Genomic DNA, 10,249 nt, shown 5'->3' on the forward strand with positions numbered 1-10,249 from the left:
ACCATTCTCAGGAACACTGGTTCTCAAAGGTTTGCAATGGAGGCCTTAGCGCTCAACTAAATAAATAAAATTATTAAAGATAAAATAAATAAAATGAATTAGAAAAATGAGGAAAGAAATAATAAATGGAAACTAATAAAACAAGATTTTAAATAAAATGGGAAATGAAATGACAGTGACAATGTTAAATTAATATTGTTGAAAATTATAAATATTTTTGTTGGGAAAGCTCTTATTTTTCAATGCAATAAATAAGAACATTTATTGATAATTTTGGCAGAATCCATCCTCCATATTAGATGGTTCCAAATACATACTGGCCATGTCACAGAATGAAAAAGATCAAGGTATTTAGGGATGTGATATTTATCCTTTACATGTTAAAAGGTATTACGCTGTGTAAGGCAAAAAAAAATTAAATGCTACAAAGGATCCTTAACAAAGCTTTAAACGTCAAACTATTTTAATCAGTAACAAATAGGACACATTACAAATCTCAAGATCAGCTTGATAAGAACTGCATAAACTACATTTTTCTAATCAAATAAAGCTAGAAGATATGTAAATATGAAATACTTGCTTAATCTTAGCTAAATGAACAAGATTTTAAAATGTACCTGGCAATGAGCAATAAATAAAACCCTTCAGAGTTATAATAAATTAAAATATAGTAAAATATAGGTAATACTCTACCTAAGTAAAATAAAAACTGCAGCAAAATGACTTCCCTTTTGAAATGTTGATTACTTTTAACAGAACTTAGCAAATTGTGGGTCTCCTTAAGTCTGAGATTGTGTTGTGGAAACTAATATTTATCAGTTCCCAACTATAATGTAGCATGACTTCCTGTATCGCTGCATGTAGCCTCACATTCTGAGCTGCACAGAATGGAGCAGGTGGTTTTCAAGGATCCATAGATACAAGCACTATTTCCATCCATCCATTTTCTTACACCCTTGTCCCTCAGTGGGGTCGGGAAGGTTGCTGGTGCCCATCTCCAGCTAACRTTCCGGGCGAGAGGCAGGGTACACACTGGACAGGTCTTTCACAGGGCAACACAGAGACACACAGGACACACAACCATGCACACACACACTCACACCTAGGGGCAATTTGGAAAGGCCAATTAACCTAAGAGTCATGTTTTTGGACTGTGGGAGGAAACCGGAGTACCCGGAGAAAACCCACGCATGCACAGGGATAACATGCAAACTACATGCAGAAAGACCGGGGTCGGGAATCGAACCCAGAACCTTCGTGCTGCAAGGCAACAGCTCTACCAACTGCGCCACTGTGCAGCCCCTACAAGCACTATTTAGTCTAGTAAAACAAATAAAATAATGGCTGATGGTTGATTCAATTAATAAATTTGYYTGAACATCAACAGCAAAAAGTTAATTTTTTTCAGAGCATGTTGCTGATTCATGATTACTGCCAGACCTCTAAAATAAAAAAATGACTTGCATAGAGCCTTTTGGACAACACAAATTTACCTAAAGGATCTCTAAAAGCAACACAAAGTTTGGTTTGGATACATTTTTCCCAATAGTTGTTTAAAAGGGTTTTTTTTGTATTTACTGTTGTCTCTGAATAATTATCAAAATTAGTTTGATGACATGAAATATTTCAGTGTGACTTAAATAGATGACCAGAAGACCTCCATTAAAGGAACCAATATGTTTTGACAGAAATGGATGACTGGAGATGTCTCCATATTTCTGAACCTTCACTGTAGCTTTGATCTCATATTATCTCAAGAAATTACTCAGACCTTTGTGTCGCTAAACTCATCATATTTTTTTTATTTAAAATTTGCCCAAACCTTAAGTCGCATGTTCGTCAGACACTCCTGAAATGCTTCTAGCAGTCTCACCGGTGTGAAGTTTGACATTTTCCCAATGTGTCTCTTTGATCTGGAAGAAATCTTAGAGTGTTGTAAGTGCAGCATTGGCAAAGGCCAAACATAAACATGCAACATAACTTTACTGTAAAAGAAATTATGTTTTCGCCATCACAGTTCCAGTCACCTGCCAAGGAGATGTGTTCTGCCTGCTTGACACCGGTGTACCCGGTGGAAAGAATGGTGGTCAATAAGCTAATCCTGCACCACAACTGTTTCTGCTGTAAGCACTGCAAGAAGAAGCTCAGGTGAGRCACATCTTGCTGTAAACCTGTTAAAAAGAATCCTCTACAATCCTTTATAGCTGGCCGTCACACTAGTAGTAGTCAGAGTAAAAAAGACTAAAAAACAAATATTAAACTATATTTTTTTGTTTGCATTGCAGCACTCACAACTATTCATCTCTTTATGGAGAGTTSTACTGCATTTCCCACTACCAGCAGTTGTTTAAGAGAAAGGGGAACTACGAAGTATTTGGGCACACACAACATAAAGACCGCTGGCTTCACAAAAAWAAAGGAACAGATGAGCTTGATGCCAAAACCACATCCAAAATGACCAAAAACAACTTAAAAACRTCTGCTGAGCTGCTCAGTGCGACGGCTAGCAAAAACGAGCGCGAGCATAAGAGTGTTGCTGATGTTAATGGCAAGCTGAAAGTAAGATGGCCTCCAGAGAGGAACATTACCAGGGCCAATCCAACACAGCCGACAAATGCACCAGTGCTGAAAAATAAGGTGCATGATGCTGGCAAACCAGCTAYCGTCGGTGAATCACAGCATTGGAGGAGTGAGAAACCTGACTATAGGAAAGAAATGACAAACACAGCAGGGAAGGAACAATCTAAGACAGTAAATTTGATCTCAGCTAAGAMGTCGCCCTCTGAAAAACCAGTGTCAGTGAAGGATTCAACAAAAGCAGCCCAAATCCCCATCCCTCCAACGGAGCGTGAAGTTCCTTTGCGCACCTCTGTGAAAAACCAAAGAGTAGTTCAGGCAAGAGTGGTGACCCTTTCAAAACTGAACAGTCCAGTTTCTGACAAGCTGGAAGCCTCTCAAAATAAAGTTCGGAAATCTGTCCGATTTGCTCAGAAGGTTGACGTGGCTTTGTGCGACCAGACTAGCCAGATCGGCTCTGGAGCTGAATCTGAAAACTCCCCAGAGCAATCGAAGCGAAGCCTTACAAGTCGCTCCCAGGATGAAACAGAGACCAATGACATGAAAGTAGATTCTTTAAACAGTGGACTTGAAGAAACTAATGGAACCCCTGAGATGACTCTACGTCAAGACAATGGAGACCCAACAACTAAACCAAACCTGGAGTCCAATGCTGATGTGSAGACCAGGCAAGAAATGYCACGAATGGATGATGCAACTCTGACAGAAGATGTGGAGAAAGTTAAAGACTCACTTGATTGTCAAAGTYACACAGAAATATCCAGTTTGACTGAAGATAATACACGACAACATGAACCATCTGAGAAACCAGATGTTGCTTCAACAGGTCAGATCAGCAAATGTGGTTCTGAGGATCTGAATGGTCCACAAAATCCTGCAGGACATGTGATCGAAGAGGAGGCCAGTCTTGAAATGAATGAAACCCAGTTGGTGACAAMCAGTTCGAACAGTGAGAAAGAAAACACTGCAGTTCAGAAGAAGGCTCTACCAAGAACAAACTCAAAAACCAAACTAGGATCCTTGTCCAAAGGAAGGAGTCCTTTGACAAAGCTGTTTACATCAACTGGTAACGACAAAGCAACAAGAGCAGAACCAAAGGATGCAAAGAAAACTGATGTGAAACCTGGTGGTGGACTGTTTGGAAGACTGTTTCAGTCATCCTTTGACACAACAAAAACACCTGGACAGCCTGAGAAACATACCAAAAATAATACCGCTAATGAGACAGCAGAGATGGAACAACAGACTAAGACAGAAGAGAATCAGGAGAAGGAGAACATTTCTGAAGTTGTACTTTTCGAACCAGAATCTGCAAATCAGACAAGCTCAGTGCTTTCTAAGGAAACTATCAGCACATCTATAGAGACGGTCAACTTGTCCCAGGAATCCATCAAAGAAACCGGTGAGGATYTRCCAACTCCAGAMAAAACTGAAGAAAACCCAACTGATCAAGAATCAGACTTAAATATCACTGTAGCTACAGAYCAGTCTGCAAGTGATCCAGAAAAACAACCTGAAATTCTCCTGACTGACACGAATTTACCGAACCCAGACCCAGAAGAATCAGTCATTCAGTCRACACCTGAAGGAAGCAGTGATGAGCTTTTAACTCAGCCTGTTGTTGATGATAACTTYGTAGAAGTTGCACCTTTGGAACCAGAAGCTTCAAATCAGACGAGCTCAGAGCTTTCTGAGGAAACTATCAGCACATCTATAGAGACGGTCAAGTTGTCCCAGGAATCCATCAAAGAAACCAGTGAGGATCTGCCAACTCCAGAGAAAATTGAAGAAAACCCAGCTGATCAAGAATCGGACTTAAATATCACTGTAGCTACAGATCAGTCTGCAAGTGATCCAGAAAAACAACCTGAAATCCTCCTGACTGACACGACTTTACCAAACCCAGACCCAGAAGAATCAGTCATTCAGTCGACACCTGAAGGAAGCAGTGATGGATGCTTAACTCATCCTGTTGTTGATAACTTCGAAGAAATTGTGAGTTCAACCCAGGTGGGTGAAGGATCCATACAGATAAGTACCCACAAATCTCCTCCAAATTCAGACAAACTGCTTGACGCACCCGATGAAATGGGAGGAAACCTGATCAGTGAAACACTTTTCAGCTCCAGAGCTGAAAACCCACAAGATCAGACCAACTTCTTTGATTTGTCTGAGAGCTTCAGCCTTGCAGGTTCCTCCTTTCTGAGTGCCTCAGCTGAGACTTCTGCAGCTCTTCCTCATGATTTCAGCTTGATAGACACTCAGCCGCTGTCAGCTGAGACAGATGCTTCCCTCGTAATGACAGATCCACCACCTGACCCCAACTCAGTATCCGTAAAGCAAGAAGACAACCCAGACCCTTTCAGTGGAGTCAACCAAACAAATGACCAGATTGCTGACTTCGACATATTCGGCTCAAGCAACAATCTCTTCTCTCAGCCTTTACTTTTTGACGCGCCCAACCCAAATGGAGCAGAAGTTTCCACAAATCAATTTTCTGCCTTTCCTGATGACATCTTTGGACTTAGCCATWCTTCAGACAGCACAGCTCTGTTTCCAGTGCAGCCAAACAACTTCAACGTTTCTAACTCACTGAGCGATTTGCTCGGATCTGACGCATCGTCTACAGTGGCTCCTCCCACTCAGATAGATCTTTTTGCTGGRGACATTTTTGGCACAGGTGCACAGTTACTCCCCGTAGCGGAACCAAGCAATGTTGATGTGTTTGGAGATACTCTGTTGGTCTCTGAAGGCAACAACACTGCGCAGAAATCAGAAAGCAGCAGCTGGATGGACGATTTGCTTGGTTAATGTCGAGCTTTTGTTTTAACTTCTGTTTACATCTCCAACCCTGGCAAACCAGTGGATACACATTATAAAGAAATCAACTGTAAGTCTCTAACTAAATTACACATTTTTACCAAATTCAATCAGGTTAGATTTTTTTTTGTTTGACAAGTACTCTTTCAATAAAGAACAATTTATGTACATAGTATATTATGGATAATGTCAAATGATTTGCAGGAAGATTTTTTTGTTAATAGACACAAACAAAGATTTAAGAGAAGATATATGAAAATGTATCTTGTAAATGAATAGTCCTATCTCTGAATGTATTCATCAGTGACTTGTGTAATAAACTTTTAATGTATGAACTATGACATGATTGAGTCATTTTTTACATTTAACATAAACAGGATATATTTACCCTTTTTTGGGTAGGAAACATGTATTTAATTCAGGTAAACATGAAGATAAAACAAAACAAAACAAAAAATCTAATCTGCGTGATAAAGGCAGCCCATATTCCCATGTACTGCAATAACAGGCTCTATCTTGCTGAAAAACTGCGCCCCCCGATGGCCATTCGTGGAAATGCAGGACTGATTGGGATTAAAAAAAACTTTAAGAATTTTTTCGGCATAAGTTTACGGAAGAAGATTAGGACCACTGGAAAAAGAAAAAAGAAATCTGACTTTAATCTCAGAATTCTGACTTCTGAGATTAAAGTCAGAACTGTTGTATTTTTTTTCCCCAGTGGCCCTAATCCTCTTCCGTACAAGTGGCCTCCACATTTCAGTAATCCAACATGAAAGGAGCAGAGAGAGGAAAGATGTGGCAAAAGAACTGAGGATGGGAGTCGAGGYCTACAGCCTCTGCATGCAGGGCATCTACTCTAACCACTGCGTCACGCAGTGCCGTGGACTTACATTCATCAGTGAATCTAATGAAAGGTCACTTTTACATATATATTGACTGGACACGGTGATCTCTTCTCAGGTTGGCCCCTCAGATACGATGGTGACCCAGCAGCTGGTTCTAGTTGTCAAGAAATGATGCAGGATGACAGAGGATGCTCTAATTAAGTGATCCTCAGGTTCACTTGTCTCATATGTTGTAGATGTGAGGCTCAGAAACACAAACAAGATTCACTTTCAGTCTAAACCGTATTTATTTTGCTTTTGTTCAGTTTGCATCAGGCTAATAAAGGTGACGTGCGAGTGTTACAATCAATGAAATTTGCATTTTACACACATCTGCGCTTATTTTGCTGATTTTGACAATGAAAAAGAATTTAGCAATAAGATAAAAATCTTAATTTTGAAGGAAATATATGAAAAAAATTATAAATCTGTGACTCCTCAAAGTAAGTCCAATATACAGTATTCCACATGAACAGAGTTATTTAATTCTTGCAGTTCGTTCTGGGCAGTTTTTCCTTGAGATGTGCTTGAGTAGTAGGAAGACGCGTAAATTTATGCAGCACTGTTTCAGTCATACTGACCACTGAGAACTTTACACATTTATACACCAATAAACAGATCAGTAGGTAACTTGGCTGGAGGCAAAAGCTGGAATCAAACCTTCAACCTGCTGATTGCAAAACAACTGAGACTGTATAGCTCAGAGGTAAAGCAACAGGAAGGTTGTGTGCTTCCCAGGAGTTCTGGATTTGAGCCACAAAGAACTCAGCTCTTGTTCTTGCAACCCCAGGTAAAAGAACAAATCTCTGTTCTTGCAGAGTAAGTATTTGCCATGGGTGTTGCCAGTATTGTATGTTGAAATAGGTAGACAGGCAAAAGTTCATAACTTGGTCGACTCAGAAGGTAAATGGGATTCTGATGGTGTGACTCTGAAAGACAGAAAGTAAAAAAAGTCAAAGATGACAAATGATGWGTAGGTTCTCCAGAGATCTGTATCAACCACACTCGTCTACTTGTTTTTCTCAGCCTCTTCAGCCGTCTCAGGAAGCTCAGTTTTCTTGGTCTCTGGGAGTAGGAAGCCGAGGACTCCGCCGATGATTGTCAGGCTGCTTGAGATGACGATGGGGATGACCCAGTGGTACACGGTCAGCATGTTCAGCAGCGGAGCCAGTAACACTCCTGCTCTTGCCGCTATCGAGCCCAGAGCRGTGGCAGTTTGTCTGAAACGTATTAGATGACTTGACTGCTAATGCTGTCCAAACACTAGTGACTTTTCATTGACAGCAAGYTCCTACCGAACTGATGTTGGACTCAACTCCTGGATGTAGACACATGCTACAGAACCACCCCAGACCAGGAAGAAGCGAGCGGCCACAGCCAAAGACGTAACAGCGAGAGCATGTTCTAGGAAAGGGGACAAAAGAAAGAATGACAAWTAGACCAACATTACATGTTGCGTAATACCAATCCATACAAAAGGTTTACCTTGAGGAACAGCCACAATGAGCAAGGATGATAGTCCTCCTATTGCCAGGGTAAATATGAATAACGCTTTTCTCCCAAAAATCTCCAACAGCCACATGGAGAGTAGATTAGCAGGTATTTCAAAAGCACCAAAGAGGAACTGGGTCAAAAAGATGCTAAAGCCGAGGCTTCCCATGTCTAAGTACAGGCAGTAGATGCAAAGGTTCAGTGAAAACCTGAAAAAAGGCAGAGGTCAGGTAGTCAGAGTCAGAAACAACTAATTTAACATTTTAGGTTGACAGCTGGTCAATTATTCTGGAATAAACCAAACTCAGCTCATCTGGTTTAGTACAGTAAAGATATTGATTTGTTCTACAGAGCATTGCAATGTTCATTTTTTTTTGTTTTGCATTACTCACTTACCAAGCCAGTACAACAGTAAGGAAATATCTGGTGAGTAGTGGGGACCTAAAAATGATCTTCATGCCACCATTGTTTGGGGTTGTGTTCACTGTAACCTGTGATAGAAATTCTGGTTAAGAGTGGACTCAATCCTAGATAAATACAGTTAAAACAATTTGATATATTATGACTGYGCAGACAAAACATTAAGACAAAATTATTACCTAAAAACGTCCAACTAATCATTTGATAAAGGAGACATTTTGAAGATTTTAAGGCAAAACAACAATTTATGGAAGTATACAGACTGGAATTTCAATAAAATACTTTGTAAGCTGAATTATTTCTGAGTCAAAGCAGAATAGACAAAGTGTTAGCATTAGCCTAGTATTACAGCTAGCTACTGTAATGCTAGGATAGCACTACAGTAAGCTACTGTTACCTATAGCCTAACATTACAAGCTAGTAGCTAACTAGGCATTAGCTAAACAGATAGTTGTAAACTATAAAAACCTTATCAGTAGCAGGAAGCTGCAAGTTTACAGAGGACTGTAGCTGTGTGTGTCTGATATATCTTTGGAAACAAATAATAAAACTCAACACGTTTCAGGAAACTTTCTGAACCTATGATGAAGCAGCATATCATGTGCTGTAGAAAGTTGGCTGGGGACTACATATCTCTTCCTGCTAAACAAAAAGATAAGAGAAGCTACAACTATAAGTGCTACACAATCACAAGACTAGATCATGTAAGATTATTAAAATGTCTGGTATAGAGTATCAGGCTGGCCTCTGAATTGCAAATCCAGATGAGTTTTCAAGAACAAAACAATCCCAGTCRGTGTATCTCTACTGAAAACTGATACTTTAACAGTAAATTGGCTTCCTGAACCTTTTCCAGCAGAGAGTGAGGGACCAGCTGTTTGTTAATGGCTGCTGCTTTGGCAATGAGCTGCTTTGCCTCCTCTGTCCGTCCCTTGTTTAACAGCCACCTGGCTGACTCTGGGATGAACCTGGTGAGGAAAAATTAAATGTAACTTAAAAGGTAATTGGAAACAGCTGACTTTTAAATCCTAACACACCATATGTAGACAATAACCACTGCAAGAGGCGCTGCCCCAATCAGCTGAGCCACTCTCCACTTTCTGATGCCGTAGATGGTACCAGCCAGGACGCACTGACCGATCGAGCCGAAGAGCTGCGTCACACATGCCCCCCAGGACCTTTTGGATACGCCGATCCATTCAGTGGCTGCAGCAAGGAAAAAGCACAGACACACGTTTTGCATGGATAAACTGTTAAAAAGCATGCACAATTAAAACGACAAATGAAATATACATACACAGTATAATACAGTTAACTCGATATCCACCAGCTCCAACTCCCATGAAGAAAATGGACGCTAAATATAAGTAAATGCTGGGGGACAGAGCTGTTGTCAAGGTGAACACAAACAATATCACTGCTGGAATTTGAGTTGCTCGTTTACGACCAAACCTGCAAGAGTAAGGAGAGACCAAAGTGATGCAATGAAAGTCAGACAGGGGAAAATGTGTTGCCCATCGAAACACAGGAAAGTTTGCGTTTGCAACTTGTCACTTTTGCAAGGCACTCTAGATTTGAGGGCTAGAAACCTGACATTGTAAAAAGTGGAGATGAGTCTGCTTTGTTATTCCCACTTACGATTCAGCAAATGGTCCAAACATGAGAGAACCCAGAAGGATTCCGGCCAGAAACACCGTTTGTATCACTCCCACCATGTTCGACTGGCCACACACCAGATCAAACTGCAAACATTTACAGCATGCATGTTTCAGTGGATCTTGATTGACTGAATGACAAGTTAAGAGTTTGTACTCCAACACTTACATCAGTAACTATGGTGGATTCATACAGCATGTTACCAGCATAAACCCATCCGTCCCTGCAGCCTGTTGTCTCATTGAGTCCATACTCCCTGATATCCTGGATGTCCCAGTCCACAGGGACGAACATCYGACACCGGCTGAAGCTCCCATCCTCCTCCCTGGGCACCGTGAGGTTCAGCTGCTCCTCTGTGGTCAGGTTAGCAGCTCTGAGGATCCAGTCCGTGTTGCAGTGTC

At 40.8% G+C, this 10,249-nt stretch overlaps 1 protein-coding gene across 1 annotated transcript; it reads right to left on the reverse strand.

Annotated features, from left to right (window-relative positions):
* Nucleotides 1-6,544: 6,544 nt before the first annotated feature.
* On the reverse strand, nucleotides 6,545-10,247 carry LOC103479182 (solute carrier family 22 member 13-like; the record flags this gene model as incomplete). The annotated part of the gene is made up of 10 exons (XM_008433476.2): nucleotides 6,545-7,210; nucleotides 7,295-7,501; nucleotides 7,577-7,685; nucleotides 7,767-7,981; nucleotides 8,169-8,263; nucleotides 9,040-9,160; nucleotides 9,230-9,398; nucleotides 9,490-9,644; nucleotides 9,831-9,934; nucleotides 10,017-10,247. Coding segments are annotated over 10 exons (1,455 nt in total), but the record flags the coding sequence as incomplete, so codon positions are not given.
* Nucleotides 10,248-10,249: the final 2 nt, after the last annotated feature.

Source organism: Poecilia reticulata, linkage group LG17, assembly GCF_000633615.1.
Source record: "Poecilia reticulata strain Guanapo linkage group LG17, Guppy_female_1.0+MT, whole genome shotgun sequence".
Taxonomy (NCBI): Eukaryota; Metazoa; Chordata; class Actinopteri; order Cyprinodontiformes; family Poeciliidae; genus Poecilia; species Poecilia reticulata.